Raw genomic sequence first — 19508 nt, 5'->3', positions numbered from 1 at the left:
TTTATGGTGATTGTGTTGATGTGTTTTTGTGAATACTGTGCGTCGTTGGGCTGTAGGTTTAAAGATGTTGTGGTGGGGACATCTGACTTGTGTGACAAAAAGTTGGACGTCCTATGACAGCAACCACCGAGTTTCACAAGCAAAAGGTTGACAGATGGATTCAGGACGATCGTCGTATCACTCAGAGAGAAATTTCAAGCATAATCGGCATTTCACAAGAACGTGTGGGTCACATTATCGCTTTGCTTGGCTATCGGAAGATCTGTGCACAATGGGTTGTGGAAACAGAGTGTCGACTTCTGTGACGGCTTCAGAAAACCTGTTCATTGTTGGAAGAAATATATCCAATTGTCTGGTGACTATGTGGAAGAGTGAATAGTGATAGTTAAAGAGCAGATTCTAAGGATTATTTCTGTGTTTGATTTATTACAATATTCCCATCCAAATCCAAGTAACGAAGGTTGAGGCATTACTTTTCATTCAACCCTCATAGTACATGAACTGAACACACTGTTGCAGAAATTAGGTGGCAACAGGAATTGTTCTATTATTATCAATGCTTCTATGGAGAGGTATAGCTATGTTATGATAAACTCCAGACTTTATGGTTTTACACCATCCTGATTGGGATTGGGAACATTTGAATACTGATTTTGAACATTGCTGCAGCCATTACCGTGTTGCTTACTACTGATGAGAGTATTAGGCCAAAATCATGTGAAGAGCCATATTTGCCCACTTCTGAACTAGATCCACAGACAGGGTTGTGCTCCTCCAGTTTCTTAGATTGATGCAAATTATTCTGATCATACTAATTACATTTCATTTGCATTCTAATTCTGCACATAGGCACATTAATTGTTGTATTTTTTTACTTTTTTCCAAGTTGCATACCATATTTATCATATAAAACAGATCTGAGAGAAGCAGTATTTAAATCCTTGCCGATTCCAAATGGTGAGCCTCATCCTCATCCTTCCCCTCTTGCACACTGGTGACTGGTTTGCAACCATAGATTTGAAAGATTCATATTTCATACAGTTATCAGATGATCTTACAGAGTTTCTCTGTTTCCAAGTGGAATGAAAGGCATATCGTTTCATGGTTGTCCCTTTCAGCTTCTGGACAGCTTCCCAGATTTTCTTGAAGTGTATGGCAGTAGGAGTGGCCTTCTTACATTTATTTATTTGTCGTGTCAGGGCAGCCAGTCAATTATATGACATTTCTAACAGAACAAAGCAAACAAACAGACAAAATACAAAATTTGTGAGTTTGGTAGTTAATTAAATGACCAGTAGCTGGCCACTTAGAGTGCTTCTGGTGTTGCTGCAAGAAGGTCCTCCATTGTGCATGTGGCGGAGCTCAGGTTGCATTGCAGCAGGTGGTCTGTGGTTTGCTCCTCTCCACACTCGCATGTCATGGATTCCACTTTGTAGCCCCATTTCTTGAGGTTGGCTCTGCATCTCGTGGTGCCAGAGCGCAGTGTGTTCAGCGCCTTCCAAGTTGCCCAATTTTCTGTGTGCCCAAGGGGGAGTCTCTCCATTGGTTGAGGTTCTGGGTTTGAGCCTGCCACTTTTGGACTCTCGCTTGCTGAGGTGTCCCAGCGAGTGTCTCTGTAGATCTTAGAAAACTATTTCTAGATTTAAGTCGTTGACGTGCTGGCTGATACCCAAACGGGATGAGCTGAAGATGTCTCTGTCTTGGTCCTTTCACTATTGGCTGCTACTTCCTGGCGGATGTCAGGTGGTGCAATACCGGCTAAGCAGTGTAATTTCTCCAGTGATGTAGGGTGCAGACACCCCGTGATAATGCCTTCTTACATAAGAAGGGTATCATCCTTTTTACATATCCCAGTGACTGGCTTGTTATAGCCTGATCCTGAGACCTGTTCGAATGAGACAGTGACATTGTTTGTGATCTTGGCCTCATTGTAAACTCCTCATGAACAACACGTTAACATGAGCCAACAATGTCATGCGTCGGCAAAAAAAACTAATGGAATTTTTGCCTGAATAAATAGGAGTATAGTGTCTAGATCCAGGGAAGTCACGCTACCTCTCTATTCTGACTTGGTTAGACCACATCTGGAATACTATGTCCAGTTCTGGGCACCACAATTGAAGGGAGATATTGACAAGCTGGAATGTGTCCAGAGGAGGACGACTAAAATGATCAAGGGTCTTGAACAAGCCCTATGAGGAGCAGCTTAAAGCGCTGGGCATGTTTAGCCTGAAGAAGAGAAGGCTGAGAGGAGACATGATGAGGGCCATGTATGCATATGTGAGGGGAAGTCCTAGGGAGGAGGGAGCAAGCTTGTTTTCTTCTGCCCTGGAGACTAGGATGCGGTAGAATGGCTTTGAACTACAAGAAAGGAGATTCCACCTGAACCTGAGGAAGAGCTTCCTGACTGTGAGAGCTGTTCAGCAGTGGAACTCTCTGCCCTGGAGTGTGGTGGAGGCTCCTTCTTTGGAGGCTTTTAAGCTGAGGCTGGATGGCCATCTGTTGGGGGTGCTTTGAATGCGAGGTCTCTTCCAACTCAATGATTCTATGATTCTATTCGAAAGTCTGTCCTTCTTCTGACTAAAAAGATAAAAGTCATAGGAAACACATATCATAGTCAGCTCTGAGAGTGAGAACAAGGGGTTGCTGGAAGGGTTGCTGGTGGAGTTGGAGACCAGCAATTTGCAGCAGCCCCTGCCCTTAGCCTAGCTTAGTTATTGCAGAAGAGGAGCCTTCATCAGTAACCACCAGCAAGCAGAGCAAGCAGAAGTCAGTGTATCAGGGCAGGCTGATGAAGGGTTAAATGCACTGCTCCTTTTATAATACAGATGACAGCTTTCAGAGGCTCCCAGGACTGCATGACTAGCAGAGAAACAGACTCTATAATAATAATAATAATAACAACAACAACAACAACAACAATAATAATCCTTTATTTGTACCCCGCTAACATCTCCCGAAGGACTCGGTGCGGCTTACAAGAGGCCGGGGCCCAACACATCAATAAAACAACAGCATAACAAATACAATAATAAATAATCTCATAAAACAAGCAATAAACATTAAAACAATAGCAATAAACATTAGACAATAACACCACGACGCATTTAAAACTAATGCCGGGCCAAATGTAATGATTAAAAATTTTAAAAATGCTGGGCATGACAGGTGAAATAGATAGGTTTTTGGAGATAGGTGCTGTGTGCAGACAATCTTAAATCTCTAATAAAGTGCATTTGGGACATGATGCTTGGAGTTTCCTATTCTGGGAAGGCACACTGGATCAATCACGTCTTCAAGCTCTTCCTAAAGACTGCCAATGTTGGGGCTTGTCTGATATCCTTGGGGAGAGAATTCCAGAGTGGGGGGGGGGCACCACGGAGAAGGCCCTGTCCCTCGTCTCCACCAATCGTGCTTGCGACACAGGTGGGAGCGTGAGCAGGGCCTACACAACACCCGGGCGCAAGATAACAGGCTCTCAAGGCTTCGGCCTTGTTGAGGGAAAAATATATTTGTTTTGTGGTATGAACCTGGACTCTGATGCTCTTTCAATAATTGATTATGGACTATCTTTGTGACTTCTATATTTTGGTTTTTTGTCCTTCTGACTGCTGTTTTTGGATTTCCAGCTTTATTGACATTGCACTGGAATTTTGGTTTGTGTTTGTTCCAGAATGATCCTGGAAACTCCTGTTGTAAGACGACAGCAACTTAGACTCAGGGCTTGAGCTTTATCTTGCGTTCAATGGCTTGCATGTTTATGTACCATAAAACTGCTGGCCTGCAAGAACTCTAGCATTTGGGGTTTTGTTGTTAATATACTGGGACTTCCTTTGACTCTTCTGTTGTTTGGGAAACTTGTTTAATCGGGACTTGGCATAACACAACAACATATTTGATTCTCTTCGATAATGAGTATTCATCCAGGAAGAAAGCTTTTGAACTCTCCCATAGACCACCCTCACAATCTCCCCAAAGAGACATCATTGAGTTCAATGAATTCTATTTCTACTTGGATTCATGGAATCGACAACATCAGTGACATCCATATGAGGCCCATTTAATCCTGGTTTCTGGCGTGTTCAACCTGCTCCTGAACTCACCTCTCATCTTTTTCATGGGGCCCATGCTTTGCTCCCTCCTTTGGAGGCTAGTACAAAGCAATATTTGTGTAGGAGTGCCTTTTCAACAAGAAGAGCCCTTGATCTCAATAAGAACAGATGCAAAGGAATAACAGTTTGAGGAAAGTGGTTGAATCTTGAGACCAGGGACCGTGTCAATCTCCTCGAGATCAGAGCAGTTGTAAAGGCTTTCAAAGCCTTCAAACCCATTGTGAAGGAAAAACCAGTTCAAATTGTGACTCATGCTCAACCTCTGGAGGTGGTGCACCTCCCACAACATCTTTCTCATGGCCATCCAAATGCCAGGAGAAGAAAACGTACTCACGGACTCACTCAGAAGGACACCCCATTCATGACATGAAGGGAGACTTCACCATTTTAGGTTTGGGGAACCTCAGCAATAGATGTCTTTGCATCCCAGGCCAATACTCAGTGCAATCTTTTTTTGCTCTTGGGCTTGAAACTTGGACAAGAATGGTTTGCTCGTGATCAACTTCCTATTCATTGAACCAACTCCCTACTGTACATCTTCATACTTCTTCTATTGATTACCAGATTGATCTCTAAGGTCATCTGACACAGAGCGAGGGCTGTCCTGGTGACAATTTGGTGGCCAGAACAATCTTGGTTCACCTCCCTCCTTCCTGTTGAAGCCCCGCCCTCAACCAGAATGGAAGCATAGTAGGAGCTTCTAATGGAGCCAGCACACCTCGGCACTGCTTCCCCCGTGGAGCAACAGAGTTGGCCCACATCCCTGGTGTTTCACCACATACAAATAAAATATATTTGTAGGGCTGGTACTTGGTCACAACCCCTTACTATTGTGTCTCACTACAGGGTGGACACTAGACCTCGAAAGGACACAGCTTTCGGTCTTGTCATCTTGTCTGGCTTACAGCTTATGTGCACTCGCATGTCATGGATTCCACTCTGTAGCCTCATTTCTTGAGGTTGGCTCTGTATCTCATGCTGCCAGAGCGCAGTCTGTTCAGCGCCTTCCAAGTTGCCCAGTTTTCTGTGTGCCCTGGGGGGAGTCTCTCATTTGGTATTAGCCATTGGTTGAGGTTCTGGGTTTGAGCCTACCACTTTTGGACTCTCGCTTGCTGAGGTGTTCCAGTGAGTGTCTCTAGATCTTAGAAAACTATTTCTTGATTTAAGTCGTTGATGTGCTGGCTGATACCTAAACAAGGGATGAGCTGGAGATGGCTCTGCCTTGGTCCTTTCACTATTGGCTGCTATTTCCCGGCGGATGTCAGGTGGTGCAATACCGGCTAGACAGTGTAATTTCTCCAGTGTGTAGGGCGCAGACACCCCGTGATAATGCATCTACTACACTAGCTTAGCTGGAGATTTGTACCCAGCCTCTACCACTGGGCTGGAGCTAATTCCACCAAAAGCAGCATGTCTCATTAAGAGCCACATCCACTGTTTTAGCGTGGTGGGATGTGTTCCATACTGGGCATGCATACTCAGCAGCAGAGTAGCATAGCACAAGGGCAGATGTCTTCACTGTATCTGATTGTGATCCCCAGGTTGTGCCAGTCAGCTTTCGTATGATATTGTTTCTAGCACCCACTTTTTGCTTGATGTTCAGGCAATGCTTTTTGTAGATCAGAGCACGGTCCAGAGTGACTCCCAGGTATTTGGGTGCACTGCAATGCTCCAGTGGGATTCCTTCCCAGGTGATCCTCAGAGCTCAGGATGCTTGTCTGTTCTTGAGATGAAAAGCACATGTCTGTGTTTTAGATGGATTAGGGATCAGCTGGTTTTCCCTGTAATAGGCAGTAAGGGCACCTAGAGCTTCGGAGAGTTTCTGTTCAACCATCTCAAAGCTCCCTGCTTGAGCGGTAATGGCATGATCATCAGCATAGATGAGGCTCTCTGTCCCTTCTGGCAGTATCTGGTCATTTGTGTAAATGTTGAACATTGATGAGGCAGGCCATTCTTTTGTTTCCACCATCTGCTTCTCTGGCCCTGGAACTCAACAAAAAAGCTCCTGTTTTGCAGCAGGTTTCCTATGAGGCAGGTGAGATGGTAGTCCTTTGTGATATTATACATTTTTCTCAGGAGGAGGCGGTGGTTCACAGTATCATACGCTGCTGACAGGTCTATGAAGACAGCTCCTGTGATCTGCTGCCTTTCAAAACCATCTCCTATGTGCTGAGTCAGGTTCAGCACTTGAGATGTGAGTCTGTTTCTTCCTTATGGATCAGTACTATCTCTGCCCCTTTCCAGGTGTCAGGAATTGTTTGCTTCAACAGTGCGTCATTCATCACTTTTTTAAAAATGCAGGTGAGTTATTTTAAAAAAAAAATTGTATATGCCCGCTGTGAATCCATCCGGCCCCGGCGCTTTATCAGAATCAAGTCTGCTTATAGCTTTCTCAATCTCTTCTACGCTGGTTTCTTTATTTAATAATTCTCTTTGTTCATCACTTTTTTTTGGTAGATTGAATTTATTTATTTATTTATATTCCTCTAGAACAGGGGTCAGGAACCTTCGGCTCTCCAGGTGTGGTGGACTTCAACTCCCACAATTCCTTGAGGCTCGGCATTCACCCCAAAGGCTTACCTTGGCCTCAAGGAATTGTGGGAGTTGAAGTCCACCACACCTGGAGAGCCGAAGGTTCCCCATGCCTGCTCTAGAATTTCTTTACTTCTTGTAAGTATCTTATCCGCCACTCTAATTTTAAATATCTGTTGCGCTTGTCTCTTTTTACGAACTTGTCTAGCTAGCCATCTACCTGGTTTATTGGCATATTCAAAATGTATCTGTTTGAGGAATTTCATCTGTTTGGCTTGTAGCTCTAACTCTAAATGGTGTTTTTTCTGATTTAATTCTTTCAGTTGACGTAGTAATACTAAATTTGTTGGATCGCTTTTTAGTTCTTTTTCATTCTTCTCTATCTTTCCCTCAAATTCTTTTAACTCTTTGTTCCTTTGTCTATTTTTTTGTGCACTGCGTTGTATCAGGTGGCCTTGCAGAACTGCCTTGAATGCATCCCAAACGATTTGTGGTTTTATTTCACTTGTGTCATTTATGTTTATATAGACGTGTATGATTTCCTTATATCTTTTAATGTTCTCTGGATTTTTTAACAAGTTTTCATTTAATTTCCACTTTCGATGTATTCTCTTTTGATTGATTATTACTTCTAATGGACAGTGGTCTGATAGGTCTCTGGGTAAAATGGTTATTGTATCGATTTTGGTTATTATTCCTTTTGTTGCCCATGCCATGTCTATCCTAGTCCAGATTTTATACCTATTTGAATAAAAAGTATAGTCTTGCTTATTTCCATTTAATGATCTCCATACATCTTCCAAATCCATTTCCGATTTTAAATCTAGGAGTTTCTGAGGTAATGTACTGCTGCCCTCACTAACCTTTCTCTTTGATTTATTGTTTTATCCAATGAGGTGTTTAAGACTCCGTTAAAGTCTCCCATTAAGATAAATCATCATATTCTGTTTTGGTCAATGCCTCTTATTTTGGTGAATTTCGTTTTTGGTCAGTTCAGGGAATATATATTACAAAATAGAATTTTGTGATCTCTCATCTTTACGCTGACTCCTACAGCTCGTCTTTCAGACTCCTTGAATTCCAAATTGGATTCCAAACTCTCTTTGACATAAATTACAACCCCCTTTTCTTTTTATGAAATGATGAATAATATTCTTTCCCTAATTTTTTATTGGACAAGTGGGCAACATGTCGATGAGAAATATGAGTCTCCTGGAGTGCTATAACATCATAATTACCTTGTTTCAACTTATTAAAAACTCTTTTTCTTTTTGAGGAGAGTTGAAACCGTTAATATTGTTTGAGAAGCATTTTATTTGTTGTTCATACATCCTTACCATTTTTTCTTCTTCAGTTCCTGTGTCGTCATTGTCCTCATCCAAATTGCTTAAGGCAGGTCCTCCTTGTGCCAAAATGTCATCGTCATTATTCTCTAGGGAGTTTGGTCTTGCTCTTTTTTCTTGTTACCTTTTCTCGGGGAGGGGTTTTTGTGGCCGGACCTCATGTCTTTCATTAATTTATCATAGAAAACTTTCACTTTTTCTTCTGTAGTTAGCCAATATTTCTCTTCTTTATAGGTCGTCATAAGCCCCTCTTGCCTCTCCCAATGAAAGCGGATCTGTCTCTTCTTCAATTCTTCTGTAAGGAAGAAGTATTCTTTCCTCCTATTCAGTGTTGACTGGGGAAATTCTTTAAGGAACACAAGTTTTTTCCTTTATAAGAAGTTGGCTTTTTACTATTTTTTTTAAGAACTTCATCTCTAATTCATTTTTTGACGAATTTGACTATCTCATTTCTCAGTGTCTTGTTCATCTTTGCATAATTCGTAAAAATCCTATAAGCTTGGTCCATCTCTTTATCCATTTCATCTTACGTGCACTCTATACAAGATGTTAATATTTTTAAGACTATTTGTCTAAGGTTTTCTTTCATATCTTCCTGTATATTTCTTAGCCTTAATTGGTAATCATATTCTGTCTGTTGAAATCTTTCTTGGGTTCTTTCAAACTTCTCTTGTTTCTTAACCATTTCTTTCATCTTTTTGAATAATTTATTTTGGTTGCCTTCTATTTTCTCCTTGTCTGATTTTAATTCCTTAATATCTCCATACCTCTAATTAATGTCCTTTTTTATTTGTCCATATTCTTCCTTCAGTTTTTTTTTTATTTCTAGGAATTCAATCAATTATTTAAGATCAATTTATTAGGTATTCCCGAATCAAAAATTTTAGATCAATAAATTGAAATAATTAATTTAGTTAAATTGAATTGGTTGAGTTAGGTTTTTAACAGCAATTATTTGGATTATTGATCCCTGGAGGCCCCTTAGGCCTATATTTAATCTAGAATTACTTCACTTATTTTATGTATTTCCTTCAGCTTCCTTCAATCTTTAGCTATCTTTGCTTCTCACTCCTCCCTCCACTCTTGGGATCTCCTCTATCCTCTGTCCTCTTCTAACCTCTTGCCTCCCAACGCTCATCTTTCCAACTACCGATGCCGTTGGCCTCTATTCGTCCTCTATTTGTGCATTCTTTCCGCTAATTGCCCTCTAATTATGTTCCGTTCCTTGGCGCTATTATTCTTTTATTTTTGAGAGTTACTTCCGCCCTTCCCGCTTTAGGCTCTGCCCTTACGTCCCGCGCAATGACCTATTTCCGTTCGATTTCTGCCCTTCCTTGTTTGCCCTCGCTGCCCTCTTTCCGGCTCCGCCTTTCTTCCCTCTTCTCGTGGGGTTTCCCAGCTCCACCCCCGAGAGTTCGGCTGTTTATGAAAAAGGCTCCCGAAGACTAAACAATGTGGTGTCAAGGTCAGCACTCCTTTTATTGAATTATTTATTTATTCTTGTCCACAGCGGGTCTGGGGGGAAGTTTTGCCTTTTTACCAAGTCCAGGTGCTCTAATTCAATTAGTTTCAATTAATTTTATAGGAATAGTTCTTTCAAACTTTCATTCTTCAACAATTGAATAGATACCTGGTTGTATTTTTCCTCTTGCCTCTGCTCCCATCAATCCCGCAAATCCCAATAACTCAATTCATGCAGTCCATTCAAATTGTATATATAAGATGGATTAATTCCTCCAAAATCAATTGGGAATATAGAGTAATATAGAGTAATCTGTTGTCTGTTAAGTCTTAGTTTCTCGAAGCTCTCCCCTTTCAAATAAGGGGGGGGGGCAATCTGTATGCTCCAGCACAGAATTAGTTGGTTGGGAAACTTACGTCCCGCAGCTCTCTCCTGAGAGATCTTTGTTTTCTTCTTTCTTCTTTTTTCTTGTATTTAAAATGGGAAGGTCAGCGGTTGATGTATGCCTTCGGCTCGCTTCCCACGGAGAGACCCACTACCCTGTGCCTGTCCGGGTCCACTTAACCTCCCTCCCTTGAGAGGAGAGAGATTTTTGGGACCTTCAGTGTCGGCAATTGGGTTACGCGACACTCCCAAACTCAATCCGCCGGGAATGGGGAGCTATAGCTCAACCTGGTCTCTCAACGTGGTTCCTTATTGAGGAGCTCCTCAGTAAGGCTGTCCCGCCGCTATTATCCCCACCGGAAGTCCCGCCCAAATAAGAATACTGATGGGATTTGGGGAGGGGATTGTTTGCATAATTTGGGAGTTGTAGTTGCCAGGATTTATAGTTCACCTACAATCCAAGAGCATTCTAAGCTCCCCCAATGATGGAATTGAACCAAACTTGGCACACAGAAATCCCATGACCAACAGAAAATACTGGAAGGATTTGATGTGCATTGACTTTGATTTTGAAGTTGTAGTTCACCTCCATCCAAAGAGCACTGTGTACTCAAACAATGATGCATCTGGACCAAATTTGGTGAGAATACTCAATATGCCCAAATGTGAAAGCTGGTGGGGTTTGGGAAAAATAGACCTTGGCATTTGGGAGTTGTAGTTGCTGGGATTTATAGTTCACCTATAATCAAAGAGCATTCTGAACCCCACCAATGATGGAATTGGGCCAGACTTCCCATACAGAACTCCCATGACCAACAGAAAATACTGTGACCCCTCTGATGCCCCCTCGCGACCCCCCCCCCACCAGGGGTCCCGACCCCCAGTTTGAGAAACACTGAATTACAAGTAAGCAACCTGTCTTTTTTACTCTATATTTTGGCTTTTACGTAGTCTAGTTTTCTTCTTTGTAAAAGCCTGGGATTTTGAAAAATATCTTTTTGATTTAAAAATAAAAGTGTTTTCAAAATTTCAGGTCTTTACTGTACATAACTATTAAGGAGAGATGATATTAAAGATCATTTGGATAGCTTCGTATACATTTATCTTATTCATGTTCATCTTGTCACTACATCAACGAAAAATGGAAATGTAATTTCTAAGAATCATTAACCAGTACGAGATATTGAAGACAGACAAAATTAAATGGTTAATAATTTAGTTTGGCTCATGAATCAGCTAACTTGATCCTAAAGGTCAGCAGCATCTCTAAAAATGTTCATAAAAACAAAACAAAAAATCCCAAATCTAATTAAGTGTCAGATCAACTCACTTATTTCACTTTTCACTGAATTGTTCAGGTCTTCTGGAGGGAAAACATTTTCTACTATTAAAGCTTGCAGGCTGGCTAGGCTGCAAATAATATCTTGGAGTTTAATGACTGTTCTGGGACTTTTTGTGAAAAAAAATCATGAGAGAGCCCAAAGGTTTTAGTGTAGCCTTCCCTAGTCTGGTGTCTTCCATTTTGACTATCCTGTCTAGGAATCATCACTTTTAGACCAAAACATCCAAAGAGCAGCTATTGGGGAGTGATTCCTTAGCAAGTAACATCTGTTATATTTTTCCTGCTTTGTCCTGAGGTAAATTTGGAGATCAGTAATATGGCAAAACACAGGCATGTAACTGAGTTGGTAAAAAGATGTGAAAGCTAGCTAGAGTGGTCCCAGGCCTGGGGTTGGAGTCCCAGCAGCTAATAGTTCTGGGGGACTTCAACATCAATGCAGAGACCACTCTGTTATAGTGCTATATTCCATATTAGCTGCAATCATGAATTATTATTATGATTATTATTATGATTATTATATTATTATTATTTTTCCTTGCCTCCTCATGGATTTTTTTCAGCTACCTTTCCTCTCTGTTTCTCATTGTCTATATATGCCTCATAACCTGACTATGAACGTTGTGTTTTATCCATTTCCACAACAGATGTTGGCTTCGACTTGACACTTACTTCATCTGGAGCTTTATAGGACCAGCAACCTTGATAATTATGGTAAGGATTGCTTTATAAAATTGTTTTTACTTTTCAGAAACATCTGGTACCTGTTGGTAATGTTGTAAGTTTTGATAGTTGATGTTGTTTCAGTAGGAACAGCCAGGTCAAAGATCGGTGGATCTTTCCCCATGGAAGACTGCCTCTCAAAATCTTTATGCTTTAGTGCTAAGACCCTGAATAAAATTTGAATGAATATGAAAAGACTGGTTCTGACAAACTGTTCTTATTGGAGGACCATGTGGAGTTTGCATTGCCACCTTAAAATACCATCAAGTAATCTTTCATAAGTGTTTCCTTATTCAACAAAAGTATTCCAATTAGTATCAATTTCAAAAAATTCTATGTTAAGAAAAAAACACTGTGATCTTTAGCAGCTTTTCAAATACCGTATATACTCAAGTATAAGCCGACCCGAATATAAGCCGAGGCACCCAATTTTACCACAAAAAACTAGGAAAACTGATTGACTCGAGTATAAGCCAAGGGTGGGAAATGCAGCAGCTACGGGTAAATTTCAAAATAAAAATAGATACCAATAAAATTACATTAATTGAGACATCAGGAGGTTAAATGTTTACATAATTTACATAAAACTGAAATTTAAGATAAAGACTGTCTCTGATTAAACCATTATTCTAAGCTTCTTCAATGTAAATGTGCTTAAGTATCCTTCCAATTATTTATTTTATTTATTTACAACATTTGTATCCCATCCATATCAGTCCGAAGGCGACTCATAATAATAATAATAAAGAGAGGAAAATCATAAATGTTATAAAAAGAATAATAATAGAGTAAAATAAGGGAAACATAATTATAACAGTAATAATAGAGTAAACTGATAAATGTAATAATAACAATAATAAAGTAAAATAATAAATGTAATAAGAGTAAAATGATAAATATAATAATAATAATAATAAATAGAGTAAAATAATAAATGTATAATAATAACAATAACAGAGTAAAATAATAAATAACCTTGACTTGAGTATAAGCTGAGCCTACAAAAAGGCATGAAAAACGAGGCTTATACTCGAGTATATACAGTAACTAGAACAGTAACACTGTGTAGGAGACAGATATATTTATAAGTTTTCTTATCCCACTGATGTTTGAAAGCCAAGGAGGTATATAAGTTGACATCAGACTCATTTTACTCCAGCTGAGTTTGAAAGGCTGAGTCAGCAAGTCATTGTATTAGCTCACGGTGTGTTTCTTATTTGTAGGAGAATGTACAGTTATCGCATTTAAAGTCAAACTATTTCTGCCACTTTGAGACACATAATGGGTTAAGAATTTAAATAAAGTATAATAAAATCAATGAATTAGTACGAAATGTCAGGTAACTTAAAAGATAAAATAACTGATTTACCTATTCAGCAATAAGATACGGGTCGGATATTGTTGGAAAGATATTTAAATTCTATGTGGCTGTGAATATGGTTCACTACAAAAAGTGGTCTTGCCACCTACCTCCCACCTCATCTACCTGAAATGCCTTTTATATAATGGAAGCCAGTGTGCAGGGACAACCCATTCCTTGGTGTCTGCAGCCACATTATTCAGATAATTCTTTCTCAATACATATCCGTCATAGTTTATTTATTTATTTATTTATTTACTTACTTCATTTATATACCGCTTTTCTCAGCCCTTAGGCGACTCAAAGCGGTTAACAACAACAGTTTCAATACACACATTACAAAATCATGGGAACATCTAAAAGCAATAGCATAACAACAATTAAACATCAATATGACAAATCATTCACGTCTCATCAATAGAATCAGAATCCAGTCTCATCATCTGTTATTCCGTGTTCCTATAATCAATTAGACTAGTTAGGTTGCATCATGTTCAGGCCTCTTATGAGAAAAAGTTGTGTCTTAGATGAGGTCCTTTTCTCCCTTTAAGGGTTGTTCCTGTGAGGTTGTCTCAATTGTGATAAGAAGTCACTAACCAAGCAGGTTTCATCACTGATTTTAAGTGTGTAGGCTGAAACTTTCCAGACAGGGCTTTATCCCAGATGCAGGGACAGCTCCAGGTAATTTTCAGGGGTAAGCAAACAGAATTTTGCCGCCCCCCCAACAGTGGCGGTGGCTTCCCCCTTGCCACCCCTCCCCCCCCCCGGCTGCTCTGTGCTCCTTCCTAGACAGGCTGGCAAGGAAGAAGCACGGAGCAGCAGAGGGGCGAGGGGGAATCCGCCACTGCCACTGAGGCCCTCTTTGGCAGCGGCCTCCTCCTCGCCGCCACCTCCTCCAAAGGCCTAACCGGCCCCCTCTTTCCCCGCTGCCTCCTCCGCCTCCTTGGGGCGGCAGCACCTTGCCTTCACCTCTGGAGGAGGAAGCGCCACCGCCGCAAAACGAAGTATCCCGCAAATGTTTACTCTGCGTAATGGTTGAACCGCCCCTGCCCAGACGGATCGGCGTTTAAAAAACATGAATGTTCCTGAGGCCCTGTCCACACTGGTGTTGTACTGGGAAGTCCCAATACAACATCTGGACACCCACCCCAGAAAGCGCATGCTGTCCAGATGTTGTATTGGGACTTCCCAGTACAACACCAGGACACTTAACCCCTTCCCCAGAAGCCCCCCTAAATACAGTAAAAGAGCAAAAGAACTCACCCTGCCTCCATATGACAGCTGTGTACAGCTGATGCACCAGGAGAAAGGGGTACAGGAGCAATTTTTATCCTCCCCCCTTTCCCCTGGACGATCACTTAGGTTAATTTTGCCCAAAAAACTATGGGAATACTGTCTGGATTGCAGTATTCTGTAAGTAGTGGGTTTATCCCACGCCTTCCAAGAAGGCACCTGAATAAACCCACTATCAAATTAATTTGCCACATGCCAGGGTTTTCCTGGTTTGTGGCAAATTAATTTTGGGTTGCTCAAAACGTTGTCTGGACAGCCCCCTTTTTATTGCGGAGGTTTCGGCAATAAAGGGGCTGTCTAGATCCGTCCTGGGATTAAATTCCCTGTAGTATTTACAATGCTTTAGGTATATTGAAAGTCCAGGCCCAATTACCCTTCCGCTGTCTCTTAGGCGGATCCTTGAAAACACAGGGCCAAAGAAACTGAAGACTTTCTGCTGAGCATTTTAATTTTTACACAATATAGTATTATCTGTTTTGTCTAGTCATGATAGTGTGGATTTTCTTTCTTTCTCCTTGCCTCCATTTCTATTGCTTCTCTGTATATCCTGTCAATCTGCCTGTAAAATTGATATATTCAAAGTTCAGCACACCAGTGTCACTACAATGCCTAAATAATAAGAATTAAATAAGATATCACAGAGACTTAGAAAAATGTCTTTTTTTATAACACTGTGGAAATGAGTGCTTTTTATACCTTTTCTGTAAGAGCTATTTTCACCGCTAGCAAAAATGACATTGTTTGCTCAACCTTTTGTTTTTAAAACTATGGTTGGCTGGGTTTATTGGATTTTGTTGTACACCTCTTTGGGGACCTAGCAAATTGAACTGCGCAGAAAAGGGATATAGAAATAATGTTACGGAATAAATGGACAGGTAAATAAGCAAGCACTAACTCTAGTCAAGAGGGGAAGTGGTGGCTTACAGAATAGAACACTTCTCCATATCCCCTTCCAAAAATCCAGTTCCTTTGTCAAGGAAGCAGTAAATCTGGAACATTTTCTCTGGAATGGCCTATGTGGTTCAATTGTGTGTCTGTGCATTCACGTATTAATGCATTGGAACACTCAATTGGTAAACGGTTCTGGCCCAGTTTACCTGTCTGAACGCATCTCTTCCTATGAACCATCTAGGTGTTTAAGATCGTCTGGAGAGGCCCTGCTCTCGGTCCCACCTTCTTCGCAGACCCGATTGGCGGGAACGAGAAACAGGGCCTTCTCAGCGGTGGCCCCCAGGCTATGGAACGCCCTCCCTGGGGACATTAGATCGGCCCCCTCCCTCCTGACATTTCGTAAGAGAGTTAAGACCTGGCTGTTTGAGCAGGCATTTGCAGACGCAGTATTATTATTATTATTATTATTATTATTATTATTATCTTTATTTGTACCCCGCTAGCATCTCCCGAAGGACTCGATGCGGCTTACAAAGGCCAAGGCCTCAAAACACAACATAACAATACAAAACCTAAGCAAATTAAAAACAATTAAAGCAATATTAAACAATTAAAGCAATATTAAATGTTCAGAAATGGAAAATTGACCAAAATGGGTACAGAATTAAAAGTGCTGATGTGACAGGTGATATGTAAGGATTATAGGGTAAGTGCAGTGTACGGTGTGCAGCAATCTTAGTTCTAATAAAGTGCTTATGGGACTTGTTATTGGAGGTTTCCTATTCTGAGAAGGCACATCGGAACAGCCAAGTCTTCAAGTTCTTTCTGAAGACTGCCAACGTAGGGGCCTGTCTAAGATCTTTGGGGAGGGTGTTCCAGAGTCAGGGAGCCACCACAGAAAAGGCCCTGTCTCACGTGCCCACCAAACGCACCTGCGACGCTGGCGGAATCACGAGCAGGGCCTCTCCGGATGAACGAAGTGAGCGCGTGGGTTCATAGACGGAGATGCGGTCACGCAGGTAGGGTGGTCCCAAACTGTTCAGGGCTTTGTAGGTAAGCACCTGCACCTTACATTGGGCTCTGAAGATAAACGGCAGCCAGTGGAGCTCCTTGAACAGGAGGGTTGACCTCTGATTAATTGAGACTGATTATAACTGATTAATTGAGACTCATGGAATGACAGGACGATGCGATGAAAAATGATTTTAATGATGAGATGCTGAGAACTGTATTTTATGATTTTTATTGTTTATTGTTATTGTTTTTATACGGTTTATACTATATGTAATTGTTTTTGACTGTATTTTATCTTGTGGGGCATTGATTGCCAAGTGTAAACCGCCTCGAATCGCCTCCGGGCTGCATAGTACAAGCATAGTAAATAATTTTTTTTAAAAATGCAAATTTCCACCTGCATTATGGGACTGTATACACCATGCCCATTTTTGTTGCTCAAAGAAAACTAGGCCATGGTTTAATCCCTTCCTTCCTTTCATAATTTTCCATGTAATGTACTACTGTGTTTTTCTTTCTGTTTTCAATTTCAGCTTAATGTAATCTTCCTTGGGATTGCTCTTTATAAAATGTTTCATCATACTGCCATATTGAAACCTGAATCTGGGTGCCTCGACAATATCAAGTAAGTGATTCCTTTCACCCCCTTCAGTTGTTCAAGGCCGGCAAAGCTAGGAAAGTAATTCCCCCCCCCCCCCCCCCCCCCAGAAAGATTGCTCTAATGACACAGTAAAGCCATTGCTAACTGAGCTAGCCTACCACTACTCTGCTTTGGATAGTTTGTCATTATATTCATTCTTCCTAAAAATGATTTTTCAAGCACCACCTACTTAGGTTACTATTCAAACAGAAATGTTGTAAAACGTTGTAAAAAGAAAAGATTGGGATGGATATGGCTTGACTAGAGGCACCAGATCCTGTCTGCTCTTAGAAGTTAAGCAAGATTAGTTCTGTGAATACCAAGCACTGTAGGCTATATTTCAGAAGAGAGCAAAACCATCTTTGAGTATTCCTTGGCTAAGAAAATGTTATAGAATTCATCACCATTGCAGCACACACTTGAAGGCAGACACAGGCACACACACAAATATGAAAATGAATCCAGACTAAGTGGAACATCAGACACAGTAAAATAAATGAGGTACGGGGAACATTTCATGGATTCAGCATTTATTGCTCACTTTCTTATTTTCCAGTCCTGAATGCTTATGTTGTGAGCAATGTGGCGCACCGGGATTGTGGCGCAGCTGGCTGAGTGTCAGCTGCATTAAGATCACTCTGACCAAAAGGTCATGAGTTCAAAGCCAGCCCGGGTTGGAGTGGGTTTCCAACCAGTTGTGTAGCCTGTTGTGGACCTTTGCAACCCGAAAGACAGATACATCTGTCAAGTAGGAAAATTAGTACCACCTTAAAGTGTGGAGAGGCTAAATTAACTAATTTATGAGGCTATAAAGAAGACTCCAGCAAAGCACTCCAGCGGGGAAGCATGCAGGGAATGTGGAAGTACTTCATCAGTGTCGCAGATGGACGATGAAAGCGACAGCTCCCCTGGCGGCCAGAAAAAGTTAAATAGCCTCTGTCTATGTCTGAATATGTTGTATGTCAAAAATTGGCATTGAATGTTTGCCATATATGTTTACACTGTAATCCGCCCTGAGTCCCCTGCGGGGTGAGAAGGGCGGAATATAAAAGCTGTAAATAAAGAAGAACAACTATGAGGCTAAGTGGACAGAGATAAAAAAAGACCTAAAAAACTAGAACAACCTAGCGCTATCCTTACTAGGAAGAATTGCCACGGTAAAGATGAACATCCTGCCAAAGTTGCTCTATCTCTTCCAAAATATTCCAATATTAAGAAATAACAGACTATTCAATGAATGGAATAAAGAGATATTAAAATTCATATGGAAGAAGAAAAAACCGAGAATAAAGTTCAGACATCTGACGGACAAGAAAGACAGAGGAGGGCTAGGTCTACCAGATCACAAACTCTACTACGAAGCTTGCGGTCTAAGATGGATAAAAGATTGGATCTTACTAAGGAAGAAAGAATTCTAGAATTAGAGGGTTTCGATCTGAGAATAGGTTGGCATTCGTACCTTTGGTACGACCAAGTTAAGAAGGAAAAGAATTTCAACAACCACTTCATCAGGTCGGCACTAATGAAAATCTGGACCAGATATAAAACCAAACTATACACAAAGACCCCCTTATGGGTTTCCCCTCTGGAAGCTGGGCAGAGAAGGCTACTAGGGTGGTCAAAGTGGCCCACTTATAAAGATGTACTAATAAAAAAAGAGGGCACGCTGCAATTAAAAACAAAAGAAGAAATTACCCAAAAATTTAACACCGTTTCATGGTTTCAATATATTCAACTTAAGGAACACTTTAAGAAGGATAGAGAAATAGGCTTCAATGAAAAAAGATGAGTTCCAAGATAAGATCATACTGAAAGAAAGAAAAAACAATAACGAAGATCTATGGCAAGCTACTAGACTGGGCAACAGAGACTGAGCTAATTAAAGAAAGTATGATAAAATGGGCATTAAACATCGGAAGAGAAATAAAACTCAATGAATGGGAAAAATTATGGACCAAGAAGATCAAGTACACATATTCGACAGATCTAAAGGAGAATCAGATCAAAATGATATATAGGTGGTACATGACCCCTCAAAAAATTAGTATAATGTATAAGAACTCCCAGAATAAGTGCTGGAAATGCGACACGCAGGTTGGAACATTCTTCCACGCTTGGTGGACCTGCCCCATGGTGAAGACATTCTGGAAGATGGTGCAAGAGACATGTGAAAAGATATTCAAAATGAAGATCCAATTAAAGCCAGAGTGTTTCCTGCTAGGTCTAACAAGCGAAGAACTAGAAAAAGATAGAAACAATGACATCCTATTTACATATCTCTCTACAGCAGTGAGAATGGTAATAGCAAAAAAATGGAAACAAAGTGAACTCCCAACGAAAGAAGAATGGCTAAACAAAATTCAAGAAATTAAGGGCGCGGACAAATTAACGTTTGCCCTCAAAGAATCCCACGGC

The 19508-nt window shown here is 40.9% G+C and overlaps 1 protein-coding gene across 17 annotated transcripts in view; it reads left to right on the top strand.

Annotated features, from left to right (window-relative positions):
• The window catches only part of ADGRL3 (adhesion G protein-coupled receptor L3), a 388836-nt gene that overhangs the window by 250332 nt on the left and 118996 nt on the right, over positions 1-19508 (top strand). For all 17 annotated transcript variants that reach the window (XM_067464127.1, XM_067464130.1, XM_067464131.1 and 14 more), the window contains 2 exons: positions 11820-11886; positions 16987-17078. In XM_067464127.1, the coding sequence (XP_067320228.1) occupies positions 11820-11886; positions 16987-17078 (159 nt within the window). The remainder of the gene's footprint in view (positions 1-11819; positions 11887-16986; positions 17079-19508) is intronic.

Source organism: Anolis sagrei, chromosome 2 (assembly GCF_037176765.1).
Source record: "Anolis sagrei isolate rAnoSag1 chromosome 2, rAnoSag1.mat, whole genome shotgun sequence".
Taxonomy (NCBI): Eukaryota; Metazoa; Chordata; class Lepidosauria; order Squamata; family Dactyloidae; genus Anolis; species Anolis sagrei.
The sequence above is the reverse complement of the archived record's forward strand: the minus strand, read 5'-3'. Positions and strand labels throughout refer to the sequence as shown.